This window comes from Eurosta solidaginis, chromosome 1 (assembly GCF_040869045.1).
Source record: "Eurosta solidaginis isolate ZX-2024a chromosome 1, ASM4086904v1, whole genome shotgun sequence".
Taxonomy (NCBI): domain Eukaryota; kingdom Metazoa; phylum Arthropoda; class Insecta; order Diptera; family Tephritidae; genus Eurosta; species Eurosta solidaginis.
In genome coordinates, this window is record NC_090319.1 from 103,708,678 (window position 1) to 103,735,621 (window position 26,944).

At 41.5% G+C, this 26,944-nt stretch overlaps 2 protein-coding genes and 2 long non-coding RNA genes across 6 annotated transcripts in view; 2 read left to right on the top strand and 2 right to left on the bottom strand.

Annotated features, from left to right (window-relative positions):
* Positions 1-5,155: 5,155 nt before the first annotated feature.
* On the bottom strand, positions 5,156-11,971 carry LOC137236641 (uncharacterized). The gene is made up of 3 exons (XR_010948533.1): positions 8,716-11,971; positions 8,392-8,622; positions 5,156-5,578 (listed from the first exon to the last, which is right to left on the bottom strand). It is a non-coding gene; the product is annotated as an uncharacterized lncRNA (long non-coding RNA).
* Positions 11,972-12,762: 791 nt separating this feature from the next.
* On the top strand, positions 12,763-18,920 carry LOC137236633 (uncharacterized). 3 transcript variants are annotated; one of them, XM_067759481.1, is made up of 7 exons: positions 12,763-13,662; positions 13,719-13,904; positions 17,159-17,214; positions 17,341-17,403; positions 17,888-18,100; positions 18,162-18,315; positions 18,381-18,920. In XM_067759481.1, exons 1-7 carry the CDS (start codon positions 13,644-13,646, stop codon positions 18,521-18,523), a joined length of 834 nt encoding a protein of 277 aa, XP_067615582.1. In that variant the 5' UTR covers positions 12,763-13,643; the 3' UTR covers positions 18,524-18,920. The 3 variants fall into 3 exon arrangements, with proteins under 3 accessions (XP_067615582.1, XP_067615583.1, XP_067615581.1); XM_067759482.1 differs by having other exon boundaries at positions 17,888-18,076; positions 18,159-18,315; XM_067759480.1 differs by having other exon boundaries at positions 12,766-13,662; positions 18,159-18,315.
* Positions 18,921-20,991: 2,071 nt separating this feature from the next.
* LOC137236642 (uncharacterized) overlaps positions 20,992-26,944 on the top strand; it is a 46,240-nt gene continuing 40,287 nt past the window's right edge. Inside the window, exon 1 of the long non-coding RNA XR_010948534.1 lies at positions 20,992-21,217. This is a non-coding gene — a long non-coding RNA (uncharacterized lncRNA). The remainder of the gene's footprint in view (positions 21,218-26,944) is intronic.
* Sirt7 (sirtuin 7) lies at positions 21,206-25,950 on the bottom strand. The gene is made up of 2 exons (XM_067759474.1): positions 25,297-25,950; positions 21,206-25,067 (listed from the first exon to the last, which is right to left on the bottom strand). The coding sequence occupies exons 1-2, from the start codon at positions 25,504-25,506 to the stop codon at positions 22,530-22,532; spliced, it is 2,748 nt and encodes a 915-aa protein (XP_067615575.1). The 5' UTR covers positions 25,507-25,950; the 3' UTR covers positions 21,206-22,529.

Sequence of the window (26,944 nt, forward strand, 5' to 3'; positions counted from 1 at the left end):
AAGTTGAGCTAGAGTGACTCACGTTTCCCTGGGGAGTATGCGTTCCTCTTCCGCAAGTGTTGGGTAATGTTCTTTGAGTACTGGATTCTCCGGGCAATTCCTGGCTTAAAGGTCCGACGCCTGTTTGTGGAGTTCACTGAGGACCTGCTTGTGTTTTTTTGCTTCATACGGCTGAGTTCTCAGGTGGCGTATTTCCTCATAATGCTTACGGAGATGACTCCTAGATGACTCTAAGCGTTGTTGGCTCGTCAATCAGATGTCTGTTGGGATGCCCAGGTTCTCAGGTTAGCATCCCATTATTCTCCCTTATGGGGAGTATTCTCGCCTCATTATGTAGATGGCGTTCTGGGGACATAAGAAGACAGCCCGTGGCGGTTCTGAGAGCAGTATTTTGGCAGGCCTGTAGCTTCTTCCAGTGAGTAACTTTTAGGCTTGACGACCATATAGGGGACGCGTAGCATGCAATCGGCTGGCCAATTGCTTTGTATGTGGTAAAGAGCGTTTCTTTGTCTTTTCCCCAAGTACTGCCAGCAAGGGATTTGAGGAATTTATTACAATTGGATTTTCGATACAATTGCGGCTGCATGCTCTCCAAAATGTAGATCCTCATCAAACGTCACACCCACGGACAGTCGGTAGCGTGGTGCCGTCTACGTGTATGTTCAAAATGGTCGACATTTGGGACGTCCATGTTGTAAATAAGGTCGCGAAGGATTTCGTCGGTGATAATTCCAGGTTTCGCGAGGCGAAAAAACTGGAGAGATTAGGGAGGTAGCCGTTTATTCTGTTGCAAAGCTCATCGATCTGTGGGCCTGGCCCTGTGGCCATTATTGTGCAGTCATCGGCGTAGGAAACGATAGTAACTCCTTCTGGTGGCGAAGGTAGCTTAGATATGTAGAAATTAAACAAAAGTGGGGAGAGGACACCACCCTGCGGCAACCCTTGTTTAATTCTTCTTGGTTTTGATGTTTCGTTTCTAAATTGCACCGATGCCTGCCGACCACCCAGATAATTTGCGGTCCACCTTTTAAGCCATGGAGGAAGGGTAGACCCATCCAGGTCTTGCAGTAACGTGCCATGGTTGACCGTATCAAAAGCTTTTGATAGGTCTGGCGCAACGAGTACTGTTCTATGGTGGGGGTTTTGATTTAAACCGCAATTTATCTGGGTGCTAATGGCATTTAGCGCGGTGGTGGTGCTATGGGGTTTTCTGAAGCCATGCTAATGACAGGCTAGCTGCAAATTTGCTTTGAAGTAGGGGAGCAAAATAGCTTCAAGCGTATTGGCTACTGGCGATAGGAGAGATATCAGGCGATATGACTCTCCTATGTTAGCTGGTTTCACAGGCTTTAGTAGCGGGACCACCTTGGCCATTTTCCATTTTTCGGGAATGACAAAGGTGGAAAGAGACAGGTTGAAGGCATGTGCTAAATATTTGAAACTCTCTTTCCCTAGGCTTTTAAGCATCGGCATGGCTATGCCGTCTGGGCCCACTACTTTGGATGGTTTAGCATGACCGATGGCATCCTCAACCTCTTTGGCGGTGATGGTAGTTGGTGACGCGCTGAATTTATGTTTATGTGCGTGTCTGTTGGCCCCGTCTATCTTTGTTGATCGTAGAATGCATTATATATTGTCGGCAGAAAGCGCTCGCGCATTTTTTCGCATCCGACAGCACTTTATCACCAAAGGCGATGGAAACTTTGTCATTGTGCCTAGACGGATTCGGTAGGGACTTTACGGTAGAACAAAGTTTACCTACACCGGCAGAGAGGTGACAACCGCTTAGGTGCTCCTCCTATTTCGCCGACTTGTGTTCATCCACAAGCAATCTGATGGGTTGGTTAATATCTTATTTGGGCGTCGCCGGGATCGAGCTGTCTTATAAGGGCACGTTCTCTCGCTAAAATTGCGGCCTCCGCCGGAAATTGAGGCCGAATTTCGGGAATTATACCGGCGGGAATGAAGCGAGCCGAGGCGGATTCAATGACCTTGCGGAAAGCACGCTCCCCTTGGCGGGCATCAGTCGGGATAGGGAGGGCAGCAAAGCGGTTGTCTGTAAAGGATTTGTATTCGTCCCACTTTCCTTTTTTAAAGTTTATGAAAGTGCGTTTTTCTGTGACGATGAAGTCGGCGGTACGCTCGAGCGAAATAAGTATAGGCAGGTGGTCGGATGCCAATGTTACCATCGGCTGCCAGTTGATGCAGTTTACGAGTTCTGCGCTCACGATTGATATATCCGGCGAACTGTGGCAGCTTCCTACCATACGTGGTGGGGCGTCTGCGTTTATTGTGCAGAACGTCGTGTCTTCTATTTGATCCGCCAACATCTCACCCCTACTGTCCGCTCGCAAGTTTGAATGCCATAGATCGTAATGGGCATTGAAATCGCCTAAGATAGTGCGATTGTTGCCAGTGCCTGGTCGGACAGATAAGCCTTGACGTTCTAAGACACTGTCCCTGCGGCCAATGTCAGGATCAAATATATGATATTGCACTGACTGGTGTATGATAAACGCGAGGCCGCCTTCATTTCCGCTCTCGCGAGAAGGGGGGGGACGGGGCAGGGGTTGATGCTCGGCATTGCTCCCAACTCTACTACGGAGATTGTAGGTTCGAGGGGGTATGAGTTGGTGGCGCCGTGAGGCACGAGCAGCAGCGGATACTTGTTGTGGCTTGCTGAGCAGCGGGGCTGCTGGAAGGTACTGGGCGGGCGCTAAGGCGTAGACTACGGGACGCCCTAGGGCGTGAGCAACAAGGAGCCACAAAAGATTCATAGAAGTTACGTGTACGTCTGGTTTTGGGATCTAACCCAGAACAACCTGTCCGATGCAACCATCCTTTACACGAGACACATTGACAAGAGTATGACCGTCCTAAAAAGATTCTTTTCAGGCAGATGCAGAAAACCCGTTTTTCAGGACCGGGGTCAGGAGACGGACCCGGATTGGGTTCGATACCTTCCCGGAGCAAGAGAATATGGAGCAGTCCCGCTGTAAGGAGCTGCTGGGAGGATGACAATTTGTGGGAGGGACGCATCAAATTAAATGGGATTACACTGAAATGAGAGTCCTGAGTCGCTCCGGTACATAGAACCGACTGCCTTAGGAAGCGGTTAGCAGCATTTCTTTATCTTTTCCCCATATGCTGCGGGAAAGCGACTTGAGGATTTTGTTGCGGCTTTGTACTTTAGAAACGAACTCGGTGGCATGAGCCTTGAAGGTTAGGGTATTATCGAACGCTACCCCTAAGATCTTTGGGTGACTTACAGTCGGTAGTGTGACACCATCGACGCGTACGTCTAATATTTGCGACATATGTTCCTTCCACGTCGTAAAGAGGGTGTCCGTGGATTTTGTCGGTGATAATGCTAAGTTGCGCGAGGTGAAGATACCGGAGAGATAACTGTTTATTTTAGAAACTAACTCAAGCTTTGAAGTACTTCACCGAGAAATATTCTGGAATGCAAAAAAGCATTGGAAAAACTTCGCTCAGGCCGGACCATACATCTTTATTGGGTTCCCGGTCATAAAGGGATAGAAGGTAACCAAAAGATCGATGAGTTGGCAAAGGAGGGTGCAACACTTCGCTGAGTCGACAATAGATGTCCTAATCCGGTTGAGAAAAATCAAAAGGAGACAGGAGTTGCATATGATGCAACAAGCAGGAAAGGCGTGGGCTAAATCGCGGGGCTGGAAAATTTCCAAGATCATGTGCAAAGCCTACGATATTAGACTCACTAAGCGCCTCATATCTCTGAAGAGAGAAGACTTAAGGCTCCCGATGGGCATACTGACTGGACACTGCCTTCTGGCGTCACGTGCTTATAAGTTGGGCCTCGTCAGTAACAGCAAGTGTGGGAAGTGTGAGCTGCTGTGTTCGTGTCCTGCGCTCGCCAGGTCAAGGCTCCAGCTATTAGGGGCGGCAGAGTTGCCAGAACTCGAGGCAACAATTAAGCTGGGTCCTATAAAACTGCTAGTATTCACCAAGAGGTCGGAGTTATTCTATAACATATGTCCTGGCACCTGATGGGGGTTCTTTCGTTGGGTCGTCAAACAAATTCTGGTAAAACTATGGACACATTCAGTCTATGTGAGGTCCGGTCAGTTCAACCTAACCTAACCTACGTAACCTGGGTTACCAGTAGGTACCAGTAGTTGATTTAGATAGAGATATACATCCGAAAGACTTGCTACACCCAGCCGATCGGCAAACCATTGAATATAGCAAAATCAGTAGACAGGTCGAAATTGATAGCTTAATAGCACATCATACCACACAGATCTTTACAGACGGAAGCAAACTAGAAACGGGAGAATGCGAGTCGGCCTTTGTTATCATCCATCCAGATGGAACTTCTGAAAAAGAAATATTTAAGCTTCACAATGTATGCAGCGTGTTGCAAACGGAAGCGTACGCAATCGATTATGCGCTATTCTGGGCTCAAAGGTACTTGGCAACACAAAACCTACACATTTTTAGTGATAGCCAATCATGTCTTGAAGCTATCAAAAATAGAAGCAGTACGACGCCATTAATAGCGTCAATACATAAGCGGTTGTGCTTTTTACGTCAAAAAAACTAAATTAATTTCTCTTGGGTAAAAGCTCATACTGGTATCGACGGAAATGAGCAAGCAGATAAAGCAGCCAAGGAAGCGGCAGGGCTGACTACAAGTCCTGTTTACAAAAAGTTTCCAATGAGCTATACTAAAGCAATTATACAACAAGAAACGCAAGAAGCATGGCGACGTGAATACACATATGAATCGACAGGCAGTACCACACAAATGTTCTTCCAGTCGCCAAAAGAAGCAGAGATATACAGTGAAAGATTTGGAATTTCATTCGAAATGACGGAGTGCTTAACTGGTCACAGTTTCTGCAAAGCCTACTTGAAGCACTTCCATATTATTGATACAGACTTATGTCCATGCAACGAAGGAGAAGCACAGTCAATTAGTCACTTAATCAACTCGTGTCCCATGTACCAGAATGCGAGAAGAATTCATGAAACCCTTTGCAAGGAGCTCAACATACAACTATACAACATAATAGATATTTCACGGAATCAAGAATTGATTGAGTCTTTCCAAGAAATGTATTAGTAATATATTTAGTACATCCAAAATCTTTAATTCATTGCAATAACAAATATTTATTACTGTATGCTAAGTTAAATACCTGAAATTTAAACTCAAGTCTGTATCCAGATGCAGACAGTATTGTTTCATAAAATCATTTCACCAACTATACTCACATGAATGTATATAGATAGATAGATAGATAGTTAATTGAGGATCGCACTGCGACCATTGGTCTATTGTGCCCTCATCTGCTTCACAACACCTCATCCAAGCCGACATCTCCGATGAACCCTAGCAGTTCACCTGGCTTGAGGGATTTGATGTGAGTATGCTCTGGCCATGGTGAGCCCATAAACTTAGCTCTACGTCTTGAGATTGCATCGCACTCCAGGAGGATATGGTCCGCCGTCTCCGCTGATCTGTCACAAAATCGGCATGTGTTGTTTGATATTATACCCAGCTTTTGCATGTGGCTGTTCAGTCTGCAGTGTCCTGTAAGAATTGCTGTTAGAGTTCTTAGGTTATTTTTCGAGAGGCCTATAAATGCCCTGTATCGAGTTGTGCAATAACCCCCTAACAGTAGCTTAGATTGTCTTAGGCCTGGCATATTACGCCAGTGTTCTTCCCTCTTTTCCTTTTCTTCTGCCAATAGATGCCCCCTAATTTCCTGCGGGCCTACTGGCAGGAACGGCTCAGGACCAATAGGTCGTATCGTTGCTGCCTCTCTGGCCAGGCTGTCCGCCTGCTCGTTTCCCTCGACTCCCCTGTGGCCTGGAACCCAGGCCAACAGTAATACATTGTGTGCTCCTAGTTGGTTCAGCTTTTCCACACACTCAAGGACTAGCGCTGATTTTATTTCAAATGCTGAGATGGCCTTGAGGGCGGCCTGGCTGTCACTGAGTATGGCAATTTTCTCATTGGAGTATTTTCGCTGAAGGTTCAGGTCCGCGCACTGGCTTATGGCAAATACCTCCGCTTGAAAAATGCTCGGGTATGCTCCCAGGGGTATTGATATTTTGGCTCTGGGTCCAAAGACTCCAGATCCAATACCCTCTGGGGTCTTCGAGCCATCGGTATACCATACTATACTGTTTAGCTGCTGAATGCTCTCAATTCTGCTTTCTTCCCACGTACCCTTGTCTCCCAGTTCTACTTTATATCTTTTCTCATATACTATGTGCCTGAGGATATCATCCCTCGGGAGTTGAGAGATTGGGATCTTCTCTCTCAATTCCTCTATGTTCCGGGACGATATGACTTTACCTTTGCCCGAGCCCTCCTTAACGATATTAAGGAGGGCTCGCTTGGCTGATTGCTCTATCGATATATGCAGCGGGGTCAGATCGAGGATAGCCTCCAGCGCTGTTGTGGGGCATGTGCGCATAGCTCCCGTGATGCACACACATGCCAGTCGCTGAAGTTTTGACAGTGCTTGCCTCGTCGTCGCCCGAGTTGTTCTCGATGCCCAGGCTATTGAGCCATATGTTATCATAGGTTTTACTATCATGGTATACATCCATCTTAGCACGTGTGGGCTACAGCCCCATGATTTGCCTGCTAGACGTTTGCATACCATGATGGACCTCGTGGCCCTAGTCTTCATGGAGTCGAAGTGTTGTTTCCATAAGAGCTTGGTGTCAAAAATGATCCCCAAGTATTTCACTGCGGTTCCATATTCTAGTTCCACGCCATCTATTGTTATTGCTCTCAGGGCTGGTAGGACCCTTCTTCTGGTGAAGGGGATGATGGTTGTCTTAGATGGGTTGATGTTAAGACCCACATTGGCGCACCACTCCCTTGTAATGTTCAATGCTCTTTGTATTATGTCACAGAGCGTACTCTCGAATTTACCCCTCGCAATTATGACGATGTCGTCAGCATATCCTTGGCATCTTATGCCACTGTCTGATAGCCTTTGCAGGAGTTCATCCACTACTAGGCTCCACAAAAGGGGTGACAGGACACCTCCCTGGGGCACCCTCTCGTGGTAATAACCTTAACTGCGCTGCTGCCTACTTGAGCTTCAGCGATTCTTGTACGGAGTAGACTGTCAATCCATCTCTGGATAGGCAACTGAACTCCTCTTCTCTGCAGTGCTATGTTTACGCTTTCGTGAGATGTGTTGTCAAAGGTACCCTCAATATCAAGGAAAGCGCAAAGCACTGTTTCCCCTGTTTCGAACGCCCTCTGTATTTCAGACGTTAACTGGTACAGAGCTGTGTCCGTGGACCTACCCGCTCTGTAGGCATGCTGGCTATAATGTAAGGGCCTTGAGGGCGTTCGACCTGATTTCTTGGTCTATTATCTTTTCCATTGCCTTCAAGACAAAGGAGGTTAGACTTATTGGTCTGAAGGACTTTGCTTGTTAATAGTCCTTTTTACCTACTTTTGGTATAAATACCACTCTTGCTCTTCTCCACATCATGGGTATATATCCCAGTGCCAGGCTATCTCTCATGATTCTGGCGAGATGTGGGATGATCTGTGTCCCTTGCTGCATTAGCGCCGGGTAGATGCCATCCACCCCCGGAGATTTGTATTTCTCAAAAGATTCCACTGCCCATCTGACTCTGGAAAATGCGCTTGCAGCAAGGCCTTAGCTCGCTCTTCCACCGTTTCGGTATAGGTACCGTCTGGGAGCCTAATTGCTAGGTCTGTCTGTCTCTGCTCTTTGGCTAGGGCCTTGTGTAGCCTTGCCGCTGCAGGCGTGCTGGAAATTCCCTCACAGAAATTCCTAAAACTTTCCATTTTTGCTTTTCTTCTCTCCTTATTGTACTTAGTTAGATTTTGGGTGTATTCCTCCCAGTTGCCGGTTCTCCTTGCTTCGTTAAAGAGTTTCCTGACTTTTCTCCTAAGCAGCGTCAGGTCATAAGACCACCAGGGGGTCGCCTTTTTACCCTTAATCAAGGAGACACGGCAACTGGAGTTTTAGGCATCTATCATTATTTGATTTGCCCTTTCCACCCTGCTCTCCAACTGGGTACAATTGGTACTTCTGCCTTTACTCTTAAGGCTATCTATGTTAGCTTCTATAATACTTTTGTAGCTGTCCCAGTCTGTTTTCCTGGGATTTCTTCTGGGGTTGCTTTGCCCCGATACGGCGCCCAGCTCAAACCTTATGATTCTGTGGTCCGAAAGGGAGGGTTCTTCTGAGACCCTCCATTTCGAGATCATATTCTCAGTTAGGTTGTTGCCGAGCGTTATATCAAGGACTTCTGCCCTAGCTCTCGTAACAAACGTCGGTTTACTCCCGACGTTGCATATACTTAAATCATTGCTGGCTATATATTCTAGCAAACACTCACCCCTTTGGTTGGTATCACTGCTGCCCCATTCCGTATTGTGGGAGTTTGCATCGCTTCCTACAATAAGAGGAAGTTTCGCTCTTCTGCAGTGAGCCACCAGCTTCTGTACGTTATCTGGGGGGACCATGTTGTCGTCCCCCGGGAAGTAGGCTGCGGATAGCACAATGCTGGAGTCCTCCCCGTTGACTTTCGCATTTATTTGTACCGCCACCAGATCTCGACTTAAAAACTCTGTAATGCAAAAATAGTTAATATCTGCTTTAAGCATTACACATGCTCTAGGTCTCTGCTGGAGAGATCCCAAATTACTCTACTGTTACTTACATTAAGGCCCCTCACCTGTCCCTTGTATGCCCAAGGTTCCTGTATGAGGGCTATGCCCAGATCATCCGAGGCAAACCTCCTCGCCAGTACAGCCGAAGCTGCAATGGCGTGGTGGAGGTTGATCTGGGCTATCTGCATGCTTATGCTGGCCATTTTGGCCCGGCCGGCCTCATCGGGTCGTCGTAATCCGACAGCCCGCTTTCGCTATCATCTCGCTTGTCCAGTGCCAGCTCTTGGAGGTCCAAGCCCTCAATGAGCTCCTGTGTGGTGGGTATTTGTTGGTCCGCTTGTTCCGCGACCTCTTCGCTATTACTCGCTGCGGTAGAAGAGTTTGTAGTCTCACGAGCCTTGATGGTGTCGGTGCTCGCGTCCGACATGTCTTCGTCCGACATCTTATCTATGTCGGCGTCCTCTACCGCCTTGTCTTCCTGCCGCTCACTATTCCCTGGTAGCTTCTGCCTCCAGGGTCTTACATGGATCAAGCCGTACCTGTAATGCAGCTTGAATCCATTCCTACGTGTGAGCTGGTAGGATTCTTCATCTATGCCTACGTCGAGACGTAGGCCCGTTTCTTCCGCGCTGCTGTTAATAACGCGCCACCTCTGCGTCTTAAGGCCCTCGTTCTGATTAGCGAGGAGCCGTATCGCAAATTCTCTGGGGCGGTCCGCACTTCTGGGGAGGAACATTGTCACGTTATGCGTGGGCGGTATGTCATCCCCGCGCCTTGTGCATAATTGTGCCCCGTCCATCCCTCGAGTGTTGGCACTACTTCCTCGAGCCATCTTGCGGTTTTCTCGTCCTCGCAATCAACAAGGAGGAGCCCTGCTCGGAAGTACACCCCGCAAAATACTAGAGCATGCCCACACCCCCTGAACACTCCATCCATAATTAGCTCCTGGAGATTTGTCAGGTCCTCTTGACTTAGGGCATCCGCCGGGTAGTTCCTGGGCAGCACAGCCACTCGGGTACCCCTGAGGGCGTCCGAGTAGCTCTGCTTTCTTGGTGCTGCTTCAGCGGGTCCCCCAGTCGCCCTGGTCAAATCCTCCCGGCGCCTGGCTGTCGTGTTCTGCGGAGCATGGGCCCGTTGCCTCTTTGAACTGGGAGTCTCCTCCGGTGTGATCTGCCCGATCCTACGCTTTCCAGCGGGAGCGGGTGTATGCTGGCCAGCTGCCGCTGGCTGTTCTTTACTTCCGACTTTGTTTCTCCGTTCGGCGGTCGCTGTACTGTGCTCGTGGGCTGGTTTATGCCTGTGCTTGTCTGCCCTGGCTCTTGCGTCCCTGGGCGACAGGCCCTCCTCAAGGTATCGGAGATACCATTTCGTCCCAGACCCACTTAGTCCCAGGCGCCATTTATCTGTTAGCGATCCTGGTCTGCCCGGTGGTGGTAGTGCAGGTTGCCTGCCCCTTTTATGCCTTCTGTTAGGCCGCTTCCACTCTTCGCGGTTCCGCTCGAGGTCGCTCCTTTTCTGGGACCTATCGCAGCTGCCTTGTGAGCTGCTTCCAGAATCCTGCTTCGACGGTGAGCGCCCATGTTTACTTGGCTCCCTAGAGGGCCTGCCATGGTTATCTTTGCTACTTTCCCTCATTTGTGTGGAAGTACCGTCGGAGCTACACTTAGTTGTGGCATCTCTTTCCTCGGGGGGCCCGCGCTGCTCTATGGTGGTACTGGGCCCTCCATGGTTCGCGGGTTTGTTTTTAGACGCCTGCCCCTCCTGCTCCCCTTTTTTGATATGCCCGCGCTGCTCACCAGTGGCCGAGATGCCTCTGGGGATCGCGGGTTTCGTCGTCTTTTGCTTGCTATGCTCTTGTGGCCCGCTTTGATTACCTTGGGTTTCTGTAATGCCCTTAGGGTTTGCGGGTTTAAGAGCCGGTTCTCTGCGCACTCCAGCGCTGGTGGAGGGAGATTCCTCGTCCCTCATATGCTCTATAAAGAGCATTGCCTCCTCTCTCGAGAGGCTCTCCAGGAATTTCCTGGAGTACCTGCGTGGCCTGCTACTGCTTTGCCCGCTGCTCTTCTTGGAGCCCGTCTTCTTTGTTGCGTTACTGTTGTTGTTTGTTTTTTTGTTGTTGTTTTTATTTGCTTTATTTTCCATTCTTTGTCGTACGACAACATGCTTGACGCGGCAAGCGTTGTTGTCAAATTATTTAAATGGGGAACTGGGTTGGTCCGCCGCGGCAGAGCCCCTTGACGCGGTAAGGCCATGATTACTCCCCAAGGTGGCCCGGTGTTGGAGAGGCGCCGTTATAATACAGCCGGTGTTGTGAACCTCCTGGCTGCAAACCAGTCCAATGGGCACGGTGACGCATGACACCCTGGATTAGGAGGTGACAGTTCCTGGTTACCGATAGCATTCGACCACATTTGTAAGGTGAGCGCAGTTGCGCCGCTCCCATCTGACCAATTAGTATCAAATGCGATCGGCATAAGCCCCTGCACCGCTACAAGGTGACTGTCTTCGCAGTGTATATATTAAGTTAAAATAATTTTAAACTCAACCCTACAAGACGCGTGAGCAGAACGCTGATGTGTTCACCAACACATTCACACAAAAGTACTGCGATTACTAATACATACAAACTTGGTGTTGTTAATTTTTTTTTTCATGTTTGCCCGAAACTGTGCGTACCTGTCCATAAATAACTCAATTTGTGTTCCCTTGCATTATTTTCAGTCAGTTTTGCGAACACGAGGACGATATTTGGAGAATATCAGAACAAAGCTATTATTTTCTAAAACGCAAAAGACTTAAAATTTTCAGAGCGCGACGGGATTTTTAAATTAATTAATTAATTAATAAAATAAAGGTTAATATAATAAAAAAAAATATGAAAAGAAGGCATTTTGCTAATTGCTTATCGAAAGAGAAAAAGCTCTTTCGACGATAACGTTAAAATGTTTAAAGAACTTGAGAAGTCCTCTCAAGATAAAGTGCAAAGTGTTGCTAATTCTTTGGAAAGTGTTGCTAATCCTTTGGAAAGTGAGGCTAATCCTTTGAGTAGTGAGATTTTGCAAAGTCAGTGTTTGCCAGTTGATAGTGTTCGAAGTGATTGTGATGAAAGCGTAGAAGAGTGTTTAGGTGCCCAAAGTTATTATGTAGAAGAGGGTGCAGGTACGGATCTGAACGACTTGCTAAGAAGTTGGGCCATAGATTTTAAAGTTGCTCATAATATTATAGACGGACTTCTTCAGGCACTCCAAAAGGGTGGGATAAAGGATGTACCGTTGTGTGCCAAAACTCTTTTAGACACCTTTCGAGAAAAAGTCAGTGTAGAATCTATATCAAATGGTGAATTTTTGTACTTTGGTATACAAGACCAACTAGTTTCTAAACAATTTTCATTTTTGGAGGCACAAGAAGAGGTTTTAATTGATGTGGGAGTAGATGGTCTCAAACTTTTTAATAGTTCAAGTCGAGTTTTATGGCCTATTCTTGGAGCACTAGTACATTTTCCTAGTGTTGATCCTTTTGTTATAGCTAGCTTCTCAGGTTTTAAAAAGCCTGAAAATATTAATGATTTTATGGCTAAGTTCGCTTCAGAGGCAAAATCCCTGCGAGAAAACGGTATTGCTGTCGGTCCCAATAAAGTGTTGTTAAGATTTGATGTGCGTGTGTTCATTTGCGACTCCCCAGCTAGGGCGTTTGTTAGTGGTGTTATGTCATTTAATGCCAAACATGGATGCCCCAGGTGTCATATAGGGGGTGACTGGGATGGGAAAGTATATTTACCCACAACGTCTGGTATACCCAGGACGGATATAAGTTTTGAGAAAAGAGATAATGTGTCTCACCACAGTCCTCAATTCAGGCAACAGAAAACCGTTTTAGAAGATGCCGGCTTTAAAATGGTTTCTCAGTTTCCACTAGACTGTATGCATTTTGTAGATTTAGGTGTCGTAAAAAGGTTTTTAAAAAGTTTGAATAGCGATGCAAATATCCGAAAGATAAATGAAAATATTAAATTTATTTCGAATTACTTTCCGTCTGAATTCTGTCGTACTGCGAGAAGTTTAGATGAAGTTAGTCGGTGGAAAGCAACGGAATTCCGACAGTTCCTGCTATACACAGGCATTTTTGTTTTAAAAGACTGCATAAGTAGTGAGTTGTACTTCCTTTTCCTACTACTACATACCGGCATTCGACTTCTTTCAAGTGAAAGGTCGTTTAGGTCTGAGGCTGATGTTGCCCAAGATATATTAGAGCATTTCGTCACGCAGTTCAGTATAATGTTTGGGAAGGAAAGCGTTACTTTCAACATTCATGGTTTATTACACTTGTCAGAATGTGTCAAAGATCTTGGTCCTTTAGATTCCTTTTCTGCTTACAGGTTTGAAAATTTTATGCAATTTTTAAAAAAGATAGTAAGAAAACCAAATCAAATATTGCAACAGCTGTTTTTAAGGTTGAAAGAAAGGCAGGATGTAAGTTCATCGATTCACAAACCTTCCAAGCTATGCTCTTTCGATATTGATTTAAAGAAAGATAAAGACTGTTTTTGTTATAGCAAAAAAGTCGGCCCTATAAAGGTAGTAGAACTTGTAGGGTCAGGAGAATTGGAAATAGTGCAATGTACTGTTTTTCGGAAAACGCAAAATTTTTTCGATGTACCTGTTAGCTCCTCCGATAGTTTAGGTATTGTTGTTGCAAGTGAGCCAAGCTTAAATTTGGTTGATTTAAAGAGAGAAGATCTTGATTACAAGTACTTCTGTATCCCTCAGGAAAGCAAATTTTTGCTTATACTCCTTCTTCACCACCTATTCCATGAGTTTTCCAATTAAGCCACTTTTTCCTAACCCTTGTTTCATAAACTTTCAATAAAGTAACACTTTCCACACTTTCGAATAAATAAATCTTAAAAATATAATTAAAACGTATCCTTTAGCATTTGATTCTAAAGTTTTTGAAGAGTCCAGTTACAAGAAGTGCAGTTATGGAATCTACAAATAATGGTAAGAAAATCTCTTGTACATGATTTGTACATAAGTTAACTTTCAATAATTTTCAGCGAATTCTTTCAATAAAGTGTTTGCAACGAATATACGTTTTAATGAGGCTACATCTGAAGCCGAAGGAGCTGCCATTTCCTCAGCAGGAATGGTAGTCGATCAGGCTGAAGGACTGCTACAAGGAGATCAGGCTGAAGATGTTGGAACCAACCAAATTGAAGTCAACCTGGCAGGACCTAATGGAGGTAAATTTTTTAAATTTTCATTTGGTTGTTTTAAACCCCCCTTCTAGAGTACTACCTTTCGTTTATACACAAATCATTTGCCCACATATAGTTAAAAATCAAATATCCCCATGTTATTTGTAGGTGAAAACAAAAATCGTGATAAACACCACTTAACTTTAAAATTAAAAGCTTAAATGTTGATAGACCATCTCTTTGAATGTCCTTAACCATATTTTCACTATACCAAAAGAGAAAGCTTTATATTTATTCAGTCCGCCCTAATACATTTGCACATCGATTGCTGCCCTATCGCAGAATGGGATTGCACACCGACCTATTTCAGACTTATTTTTTAGAAAACAGATAATCCAGATGTAATGTTTCTATATTTTTCCATTGTCCAAGCAAAGAAATGATTGCCAAGATGAAAGCTCCATGTAATATCATGCCAGAAGTTACATCTACAAGTATAGATGCACCCTTTAATACAAAGACGGGTATAATATCCAGGTGTAACATGATAATTAAATATAATAGCGCAGGATTGAATAAAGGGCCCTCTGGTTTAGCAAAAGAATTCCCACATTGCAACAAGTCATAACTGGAAACATTCCCCGACATAACGTCGCTGCACTTTCCACCACTATTAAAGCAGAACCAGATATAGTAATCACAAAGAAATTTGCTATGTAGAGCACCCCATTGCGGTAATTCTTTACTTTAGCTCACAACTGCTACAACTCGACCGCGTTTTGATCCCAGGACCATGAATCCGAAAACGGAAATTCAAAATTTTATTTCTGTCAAAAGATATTTCCAAAAAACCAAAAAATGGCCCCGAAGCACTGCGAAACCGGGGGTGGGATCCATATTTTGGTAGTAGTGCAGTTTACGGTACCCACCCTAAAGTTGGGCTAAGATTTTCGAGTGAGGTATTAATCTCGAGAACAATAATCCGAAGGCGGAAAAGAAAAATTTTATCTCTGTCCGGAGATATTTGCAGTTGAAGTTGGCGATTTTAATGTGGTTGTTGTTGTGTTTATACCCACAAAAAAAATTGTGCATCACCGTGGCGGTAGCCACGGTTATACCACACACCCGGACTTGGCATGGCGTAGACCAGGGTTATTTATTATAAGCGCGGCCGAAGGCCGCCAACGCAGAAATGTGTTCTGCGCAAAAATACTATGGATCCAACCCCCGGTTTCGGAGGAGCCCGGGGTCTTTTTTTGGTTTTTCGTTAATATCTTTTGAATGGATAAAAAAAAGTTAACTTCCGCTTTCGGATTCTTGATCTAGACGTGAATACGCGTCTTTTGATACCTCACTCGAAAATTTTGGCCCAAATTTCGGTGGGTACCGTAAACTGCACTATTAAGCCGTGGTTACTCACGAACGTACGTAGAAAAAACGTGTCAGCTGACACGACCTATCTTATGAGTGTGCAATGTAAACGAAAACTCACCGACGTGCAACGCCCGTACGTACGTAGCCCGGAAGGTAGAAATCAAAACAATTTTGATTTTTTCCGTAAGAACGTGTCAGCTGATCGCTCTCTCACTAGACAGAGTTGCCCAGTAAACTTTTGTGCGCTAATTTTTGACCGTTTGCAGTCTTATACCTAATTAAACTTTGAAAAATTGTGAAAATAATTCGAAATAATTGTGTAAAAGTGCAGATTATAAATATGTGATATATTTATATTTAATTAATATTAATTCCAGCCTTTTACAACATCAAAAATTAAATTGGAAAAAGTTGATGTTTCCATAAACATACATGCAAAATGGTCAATGGCAACAGTGCTTATCTGTAAACAATACACACACAAATATGTTATGTACATGTACACAGACGCACACAATGATTCCTACGGGCTTGAGAGTTCGGTCAAACGTGCTTCGTACGACAAACGGCCGTGCGTACGGCACACGTCGGTGGGTAATTGCCGCATTACCCATATTTTTTGGGTAATAGTCTAGTTGAGAGGTCGACTGCTAATACGCTACCAAAAATATCGAGGGAGGTGTCAAACGACGCGTATTGATCTCGAGAACAATAATCCGATGGCGGAAAAGAAAAATTTTATCTCTGTCCGGAGATATTTGCATTTGAAGTTGGCGATTTCCATGTGGTTGTTGTTGTGGTCGTACCCCCAAAAAAAATTGTGCATCACCGTGGCGGTAGCCACGGTTATACCAGACACCCGGACTTAGCATGGCGTAGCCCAGGGTTATTTTTTATAATCGCGGCCGAAGGCCGCCAACGCAGAAAGGTGTTCTGCGCAAAAATACTATGGATCCGACCCCCGGTTTCGTAGGTACCCACGGGTCTTTTTTCGGTTTTTCATTAATATCTTTTGAACGCGTTAACATTTTTATTTTCCGCCTTCGGATTATTAATACTGATGTCAAGACGCGTCGTTTGACACCTCTCTCGATATTTTTGGTAGCGTATTAACAGTCGACCCCTCAACTAGACTATTACCATTTTTTGCGCAGAACACCGTTCTGCATTGGCGGCCTTTGGCCGCACTTTTAAAAAACTACTCTGGGTGGGTCCAACACCGGTTTGGAGACCACAACTATATCCGCGCAAAACACTTTTACCCACAGTTTTTCTTGTGGGTACCACAAATTCATCAAAACAACAATCACATGAAAATTTTCAAATTTGTTTGCAAATATATCAAACGAAATAAACTTTTGAATTTACGCTTTTGGATTCGTGATCCTGGATCCAAAGCGCGTCTTTTAACACCTCTCCTGATATTTTTGGACGAGTTTTAGCAGTTCTGAGCTAAAGTAAAGAATTACCGCCCTTGCTATCAATTCACTGCACTATTTATTTATTTTGCATTATAACAAAAGTTTTTTGGGCTTGAGAACTGTCTCACATCCAGTTTGATATGGGTTAGAGTTATTTAGTTACTCTATACACCAAGTTAATCACCAGTAAAGTTTTTTTCATTCCTAAGTGTCTTTTAAACTTGCACGAATATTTTAGCCAAAGGTAGATATGTGCAACAAAATTAGCTTGATCAGCTGACTTCTATCGTTTTCAAAGCCCCAACAAGAAAGCTATCAGTTAGGTAGCTGTGATGTATATTACATATTGCGGTACATAAAGTTAGTTGAAGCTTTTTCGACAGACAGCCAATAGAAAATTATGTCAAAAAGCTGTAACTAACTTTTAGTTCTTAACTAAGTTTGACTATGAATACGCCCCATTGTTTTGTATAAGATATTAAACATATATTATTCTTTTTATAGATGTGCTGAGAGTTGTGATGGAGATTATTTATAAGATGGATCAAATTGAACAGAATGTAAGAAGTAGGGTAATAGGAGACGGAGGAAAAATAGCATTAAAATTCAGAATGATTTTGTATTTAACTAGATATTTGTATTTTACAATATTCATGTAAAGTACTTTTTGTATTCTTTAAACTTAGCAACGTACACTCAGCTATAATCAAAGCGTACTAATGAAAATGGTGGAGGAAATAAAGCAAGATGTAAGTATTGTTTTTATTCAATTAATTTTACTTTTCGCTTCAATTATTCTCTAATGGCTTAGGCTTTTCTGTGTATATACAAATCTTTGCTATGCAGAATATTAGTTTCATTCACCTAACGATAAATTACTTACTTCCTACTTAATTGGCGCTTAACCGTCTAAACGGTTATGGCCGTCCAACAACGATAGATTATTATTTTAAATATACAGCCCAATTCTCAATCCTTTTCCCGGGGAGATTTCTCCCGTTCTCCATACAAAAATTTGCCATTCTCAACCATTTTTGTATGGAGAACGGGCAAAATTTCTCCGGGAAAACATTGAGAATTGGGCTGATAACGAAAAAAGGTACCGACCATATCTCAACCAAACTACTTTGTTGCTAAAGCTAACATCTGAGCATATAATATTTTGTAACACCGATTTTCAACTCGTTTCTTGTTAATATATATACTTCAACAATAAACCTTCATTTTAAACAGGCGGTACCGAAGAGTGAAGTTTTGGCGCAACAGCACTTAATGCGAGAGTGCAAAGTGACGCTGAAGAAGGTGGAAAGCTCTGTGTGCAAAATTACTGGGGAAGTCAGAGACAAGTACATGGATGAAGTTGCCAGCGCATTGCCTCTCCAGAATGTATTAGAGGTTCTAAGGGTAGAAGAAAGATTGAAGGTAGAGGAGTATGCTGTAGCAATGGTAATTTGACCCAAAAAGTTATCTTTTACCATAATTTAATTTCGCTTTCATACTTTAGAAGGCTCATATGTTCAAAATTAAGGGCATTTCAGAGGACATACCCCGAGTAGTTAAAGAAATTTTTTGTGACACGTTGATGGAAGAGTACAACTGGGCGGGAGCAGCTGGAAAGAAAAGTCTCCAAAAGCTTTCCTTGTTCGAGACATTTCTTCGCGGTAAGATGTTATAGAGAGATGTATTATAGATTGTATTCCTATATTGATTTTTGGTACGTTTTTAGATGTATTCATACACCAAGGACATGCATCGTATGAAAAAGGAATGAGAAAGGCGGTTGAACTCAGCCACCACAGGATGGCACAAAGGAAATTCGGCAAAAAGCAAAAATTAGTTACTGCACAGACAAGCCCACCAGCGCAATGAATTGTTTCCTCTTTTCTTTTTCATTTAAGTTGGAGCTTTTGAATTTTCGGTTTTTTATGTTTTTGAATTTTTTTAGTTTGCGGAATATATTTAAGTTAATTATTTACTGTTTTTAAGTTAGGCTAATGTAATATACAAACGAAGTTTTTAAGTTTTCGTAATATTTTTAAGTTAGTCAGTTACTTTTTTTAAGTTAGAATAATGTGATATTTAAATGAAGTTTTCAAAATATTTTTTAATTTAGTCCAAATATTTAATTGAATTTTTTATATAGCTTTTATCATAACTACCTGAGACAAAAAGGACAATTAACTAATAAATAAAAGCCTTTTTGACAAAACATGTTGTGAACAAAATTTAAAAGAAATGAAATTTTAATTAATAATGAACACATAAAGAAAAGCAATCTGATATAAAAATGCAATTTATGTTTTTTTTAAAGAAATTTCATTTTTATGAATACTGAATCCTTAAAAAAAGTAATGATCTACACATTTAAATAAGTAAAAGTTATAATAAATAATGCAATATATATTTTTTATAGTTTTTTATCATAAGTACCTGAGAATGAAAAGACAAACAATTATTAGCTTTTTAAAGAAATGAAATTTTAATGAATACATAAAGAAAAGCAATGTGATATATACGTAAATAGGTAAAAATAAAAAAAATAATGTAAATATACTTTATTTCAAGAAACGAAATTTTAATGAACAATGAAAACATTAAAAAAAGTAATCAGATATATAAGTAAATAAGTAAAACTAAGTGAGAATAAATAATGTCATATATATATTTAATTGGACGTTTTGAGATATTTTTATAGTCTTTTATCATAAGTACTATATAAAAGTGCACATATATTGAATAATAAACGAGTTTTTATATACATCTATCTGTATATGTTTTATTTATTATGATGCATCCTCTGTGATTGATTTGCACATCCGGTTTGATGGATCCGCCCTGACTAATGTTTACATCATTTTTGATGGTTCCGCCCTGACTAATGTTTACATCAGGCATGATGCCTCCGCCCTGACAATTGTTTACATCCGGCATGATGCCTCCGCTCTGACAATTGTTTACATCCGGCATAATGCCTCCGCTCTGACGAATGTTTACATCCGGCATGATGCCTCCGCTCTGACAAATGTTTACATCCGGCATGATGCCTCCGCCATGACAAATGTTTACATCATGTCTGAAGTCACACGTATACAGCCAAACCCATCAGGTTTATCATACTGCAGGAGCAAACCTGATGGGATATTCGTACTGCGCCCTGATGTGACTTTCCTACATCACTTCCTGACAGATGATCAATCATCTGATTGTCAGCTGTCTAGTAGGGAAGTTATGTACATGAAAAGATACAAGAAAAGAAATAATACATTTTCTCGAAGCGCGGCCAGCGTGTAGAGCATTGTTTACTATATAGTTTGGCAGCTTAAGTAGAGGTTATGTTGCGAATAGAGTGGAAGGCAGTGGACTAGGCAGTCGAATGTCATATAATGAAGGAATGGTGTTCGGAGATTTTTCAAAGTTAAAAAAAAAAATGATAAAAGCTTTAATATAAATAAAAATATTGTTTTAATAACAACAAAAATGCCATATATATTCTGTATACATAAATTTGTAAGTATTATCTCACTTGAAAATTTGAATTAAATAATCTAAAGTTTTGTTTTGAAACTGAGTCGAGAACTGTGCGTGTGAATGCGCGAATTTTCACCGATCAGCTGTTAGTTGCGCTACTTGGTAAAATTTACAATGGTGTAGAGACCTAAGGACAAAAAAAAAATCTACGTAATGTATGCCCTGCATGCGATGATTCCCCACATGACACCAATAATTTTTTTCAATTGTAATGTGGAACCTACGCTTCTAACACCAATCTCCCCATGGTTCGCCCCTGTTGAAACTACCAGTTTCCTTGGACTTCCGTTAGAGGACTTTGGTGATAATTTGTGAGTGGTCGTGCCCATTGAATGGGGTGAACACTGTTAACACAACAACAACAGTTTTGTTTTATTGATATGCGATAAAGACACTATATACGAGATTTTGGGGAGTGTTATTGATATCGTATATATATAGATCTGGTACGTTTCAGAAACCTGCCTCAATACTGTACTCGCCCGAATATAACTGAGTAGTGGAGTCATATTTGTACTACAAACTTTGTAGCAAGATTCCCCATAAGGTGGGATTGAGAAGCGAAATTTGCTATGAGCAAGCCCTTGAATGTCATTACATAGAACTTTATATGTAATATTAAGCAGGTTGGCAAAGTTTTCGGGATCGTCAAGTCATCTCCCTCGCTAGTATTTTCTTCTCATGGGTTGAAGCCAGATGCAAAATTTAATCTTTATTTCAAATTCTTTTTCATCGTTTTGAAATTTTTTGCAACTGCCGAATACAGCGGCATCATTCTTTGTATATCGCTCTACGTGTACCGAAATGAGGCATGAATTTATATGAGTATTTCAATACCTAGCCCATAATCGGCCAGGGACTGTCACTGCGACAGCATTGTCCAATACAACATCAGCAATAATTCTTCAAAAGCTCGCAATGTACAGCTTGTGGTACAGTTTCGGGAAAGGCTGATTCTCCTAGTTGCTTGGGACTTCCTCCTGCTCAAGCATTTTAAACAATTAAGTACACATTGAGCATCGATCACTTTTGTATGTAAGTATTTATTTTCCATTGAATCTCAGATGATCGTCAAGTTCTATCTACAAACATATGTATTTAATTTTTGAATCCGTCTTGAAAGATAATACTTCAACATTTAGGGTTTGTAACAAAGCAGAATTACATCAGTAAGTAAATGCGTACATGTGTACTTATTATAAATTATGTGTTCCAAAAGGCAATTTGATTTATATTAACATCTATGAATCTCGTTATAAAAAATTGCTGTATATTAAAACTTATACATATATATGAATATCAACTTATTGAATACATTTTACAATTAAATCTTATAATTAAATGAAGTTTTCGATCTTACGGCAGATACATGAATTTAACAGTGTGCAACCACTTCATGGACAGATTAAAAAAATGTTAATGACTTTTTGGACATGAATATAAATAGAAATGTGTGTATGTACGTATGTATGAGAAGAGCAAATTCATAAAAACTACAAAAATTGAGTAAAAAATGTAATATAACTGATTGTATAAAAAGTAAGGTTTAGTTTGAAAAGCACGACAATACTTGTGGTGAACAAATAACAGTACAGCTGCCACCGTTTAAAATATATGCAACCTAAACATGTAACAAAAAAGTGGTAGGACCGAAAAGTATCTTCCCAGTGGTTCCTATGAGCAATTAGGTTTGATGACTGTAATGTTGTTGATTATTTTCATGTATATCTACATACAGCACGTTTGATTATATACAGATATAATTCATATGTGGTGGACAGCTGGCAATATCTGTTTCTAAAAACCATTATTCTGGAGAAAGAGGGAGAGGAGGAAATGGGTCGGGTTATCAGATTCTTGTATTCGACAATTCGGTTTCTTCTATTGGCAAATTTCTTTTCAATAATGGAAAAAAATAATATCATGGGAAAACAAAACTTTCAGTGCTAAAGAGAGCTTACAGCAACATAGCCCAAAGAATTCCTGATGTAATATTTACTTTAAGGAATCGAATAATGAGTTGCGAGAGAGCTTACTTAAACACTCTAATACTAGAACTACAGAGCTTATTCAGTACGCATCGTTTCTATATGAACGGCTAGCAAATCCTCACACAAACACGGGTATGTAATGGCTTTATAAGTGTTCTCGCAAACGATTTGGAGTTCGGCGATTTTATGTTAAATTTAATTGATTGCCTTTGAGCTATAATTAGGTATACCGCTCTGAAATTTTTTCGGAACAATTGTTTACAAAAAACGGGAGATTTCTCCATATTGCAATGCCGTGATAGTCTTCATTTATGTGAACAGTAATATGCTGTGCATGTAGTACATTATTATTTTAATCATTTACGTCGACGTGCTTTACGATAACCTTTGCCATACCAACCAGCTTGTGTACGTGCTAGTTTACGTGGAAATGTATTGTTTAGATGTAATTGTCGTTTAGCTGCCTCGGCTGCGGCTATATGTGCCAGAGATATATTTTCGTCATACTCGTCATCATCATCATCTGAATATGAACAACATTCGCATACAACAAAACGGCCGTTACGTGCACGTTTCTTATGTTTACGCTCGTTAAGATGCCATTTACGATAGAACTGACACTCAAATTCAGCATAATTATCGAAACAGAATTCACATTGAGCCGCTGAGCGATTCATTGCAAATATTGGTATGACTTGATAATTCCAAATATTCATATCGGCAGGCGGTGGATAAACAATGCTATGTAAACCCGAATAAGCATATTTCACATCATACCAACAGGGCAATTTGCGCAATAGCCAATAATGCTGTGTAACATTGCTGACGGGGTTACCACTACTATTATCAGTACCCTTCTTTGCTAATTTAAGTATATCCATTTGCGCAACCATATCCTCACAACCGGACTCGTCATCAGAATGTGAGACTTTTTCTGTGATATCTATGTTGCTGAGCGGGATGATTGTTTTAGATGAATTGCAGCTGGTTGTAGAATTTTGATATGCTGTCAGTTCAGATTTCAAATGGCCATCGAACGAGTAACCTTGTGGCGAGCTTGTGGCATGTCTTATTGGCAACGAATTATTAGCTTCATTGAGAATTCCAGTTTTAACCTCAGAAAATTTTTCACATTTTGTTTCCCCAATTTCGGTTTTAATCGGCATTTTGCTTTTTAACTCATCTCTGCAGTTGCTTGAGTTCGACATGATTTTACCATTTGCAAAACTTTGAATTTGTTCAGTTTTTACTAATGCCCCCATATCAGGGACTTCAGTATCAGCATGTGAAGCTAACGACTTGACAGTGCTTATTTCCACTTTGATCTCTGTCTTAGCTTTCATTACTACGTCTAAGCATGTTATCAATGTCGGTTTTGTATCGGAAGCTAATTTTGTGATTTTGTTGCTACCAAATTCATCAATGGGTGCTTTTGTGGCATGTAAATTCTGGTTTTCTAATTTTATTTCAAATTTCTCTTCGTTTTTTATATCCATCACGTCTTTGAGTTTTTCATTTTGTAACATGTTCAAAGTAATTTTGCTTTCGGATATATCCATTTCATCATGCCTAGCTATTGTGGTTTTTGGTAGCTCTTTTCCTTTCTTACTTTGAATACTGTTTACCTCTTGCGAACTTCTGTCGTGCCTTTTACTGCAACGGCCATCTTCATAACTTGCAAAATCCAATCGTGGCATTTTGTACTTTAATTCCAGATTGGTCTTTATACGTGTATTATTCTTCAAAGGGGTGCGTATGCGTGGTCCTTTGCCTATTGGTAAATCTGCACCGCTATCACCAGATATAATCGAATCAAGCGTTTCCTCAGTTGTGCTAGTGCAAGTGTCCTGTTCCTCATCATCCACAGTTGCGGCATTTTTATTTTTGATTTCGCATCCACGCTTTAATGATGGTTGTGTAAGTGTATGCAGTTCCTCCGGCATGAGCAGGGACGCATGCGAAAAAATGGGATCTTTTTCCTTTGTATATGCCGGCACAGTTATGTTGAGAGCTTTCATTAACATTTCCATGACACGATCACACATACCATTAATTTTAATTGATGCAATACTATCTTTTGGAGTCCATTGCAAATTGACAATACATATTTTTGCACGTTGTCTTGCCGGACGATCCATTTGCCACAACCATGTATATTTTTTTAGCACTTTTAAACTTGAACCTAAACATAGAATAACGTCGGCTTTTTCAGCATGATGGCAAGCACCAGCCCAATTTAGTGGCCATTTGAGATTACCGCGTTCACCAAAATGCACTATGGTATCGTAGAGTGGTTCCGAACAGCGGTGACAAAGTCGATTTGTTTTATGGCAATAACGTGCAGTCATTTCGGTTGTATCAAATAATCTCCAATACACTGCTGGACCTGGCTTACAATGTTTACATACTTCCATATACATATTACCATGTATTTCAGATAATGATGCACGCGGTAAGCCCGAACGCAAATGTAAACCATCACAGTTTTGTGATACGATATAACGTAGAAGTCTTCGCCGATGCAATTCGTATAGTGCCATATGAGTATAAGTGGGATTCGCCGCGGATAAATCATGTTCGCCGATGTCTTCACCTTTTTGCAACAATGTCCAAATACCTTTGCTACCACGATAATCGGGTATTAAAGCGGAAGTACTAATGCCTGCGCCAGTATAACAAATCAAATGTTTCGATTGTGCTATAATTGCCGCCAACTCTTCAACTTTAGCCTCAATTACATGTGGCTCATCTTCCTTTTCAATAACACGATCTTTGTAAATCTCTACACGCTCTTTCCGTTTCTTGATTTGCTTTACAATATCAGGATATTTTTCGCACAATTGACGCTCCTCAGCTGTTAACAAAGATTCACATTTTTTGTAAATGGTCGATATCTGTAATAAAATAAGAGTTTATTTATTTATTTATAATAAAGAATTAAAAAATGATATATGTACAGGTATAAAAACTGTACACTTCATTCATTGTGCAGCAGGGTTGTTTCTTCTGCACTCAAATTGGTGTCATTAAACTCACACCACACCGCCGCACATCGTCCCGCCCTAAGCTAAACCAATTTAGAAGCAAAAAAACTTGCACTTATTTAAGAATTTCATTAATTACCTTTCGACTTGCATCTTTGCGACGCCGTTTTTCATTATCACTCTTGGCAGGATTGATTTTGGCCCTTGTAATATACGCTCCAGCCGTTTGCGCTAAATTTTTATTCACTTGTTTTGCTTTCACGCCTTTATAGTCGTAGACGGCAGCCTTATGTGGGTTTTTCAGGGTAGTATGTGCCTCCAACTTAAGCTCCACCTTCATATTTGCCATAGCGGCGTCCCGTTGATAATACTATAGAAATCGGTCGTAAATAGCAACTTCCTCACGTTCGCCAGAACTCGTTCAACAACTATATATAGATTTATATATTTTAAGTCCAGCGTTGTAGATATCTCTCAAAAAGAATCGCGCACAAAACAAAACAATTAAAATACGTGCGGTTGTCATCGCACAGCCGCCGTTAGTTGGAAATTATGTAAAAATCAATTGTCCAAACTCCGTTATCTGGAAGGAGTGCATCCTGCTGGACTATCGTTTAGAACGTGTTATATTTTTTTTTCATATGTTTGCCGAACTTATTTTCGATATTTTGTTAATAATACTTAAAAGATGTAAACAAACAAACAAGCGGGGGTACTATGCTATACACTGGGTTTCCTCCTCGTTGATATCTTCGTTCAGTGTTGCCGCTTTCATTTTCTAAACGTTATAACAAAATGAGCTTTAATAAACCCAATTTCTCCCACTTCGTTTATTGTCAACTGACAATATACATTGAGGCACCACATCCAAAACATTTTTTGCAATCCCGGGATCCCGGTGTTTTCCTAAAATTGCTTGCTTTGAGTTTCGGCTCAAAAATAAATATGAATCGTATTCACATACAAGTAGTTTATTAAAAAATATTTATTTTCTCTGTATTTTTCTTATATTTTTTGTCATCCTCCCACCTAATTAATTTCAGTGCTGGGGGTCAATTCACGTTCTATGAAGTGATGAAGTGAAAAAAAAAATTCCTGCTCGCTGAGAAATACATTTTTTCATTTTACCACATAACTTTTTCATATTAGGCGATTCGTGTTCTTTGCAATACTCGTGAAAATCTAATAACGAGCACTGTGGTGAGTAAAAAAATGGTATTTTCTGTCAAAAAAAAAAATGTATTAATGAAAGCAGTAAATATTTTCAACTTTTCAATATGAAAAGAAGAAAATGCCCAATATTCGCCAAGATACCGCTCGGATCCCGAAAACCATCCAGAAATGATCCCGAAATGACCTTGACGGGATCCCATAAGGATCCCAAAATGATCCCGAAATAGTCCCGAAAAATTTCCGAAATGACCTTGACCGGATCCCGAAAATCCTAAAAAAAATATGCCAGAAGAGTCCCAAAATAGTCCCGAAATGCCCCCGAAGAGATTCCGAAAACCATCCAGAAATGATGCCAAAAGAGTCCCCAAAAGATCCCGAATTAGCCCAAAAATGTTCCGAAATTACCCTGAGGGGATCCCGGACGGATCCTGAAAACTATCCAGAAATGATGCCTGAAGGATACCGAGAATGTCCCGAAATAACCCCGACGTGATCCCAGATGGATCCCGAAAACTATCCAGAAATGATGCCTGAAGGATACCAAGAATGTCACGAAATAACCCCGACGGGATCCCAGATGGATCCCGAAAACCATCCAAAAATGATAGCGGAGG

Bases quoted from the DNA above. Each gene is read 5' to 3' on its own strand.
- LOC137236633 (XM_067759480.1), top strand. The intron at 13,905-17,158 runs GTAAATTTTTTA...TTCTTTTTATAG, and splicing joins CCTGGCAGGACCTAATGGAG to ATGTGCTGAGAGTTGTGATG. The intron at 17,404-17,887 runs GTAAGTATTGTT...CATTTTAAACAG, and splicing joins TGGAGGAAATAAAGCAAGAT to GCGGTACCGAAGAGTGAAGT.
- Sirt7 (XM_067759474.1), bottom strand. From the start codon at position 25,506: ATGGCAAATATGAAGGTGGAGCTTAAGTTGGAGGCACATACTACCCTG. The intron at 25,068-25,296 runs GTAATTAATGAA...ATTTTATTACAG, and splicing joins GCAAAGATGCAAGTCGAAAG to ATATCGACCATTTACAAAAA.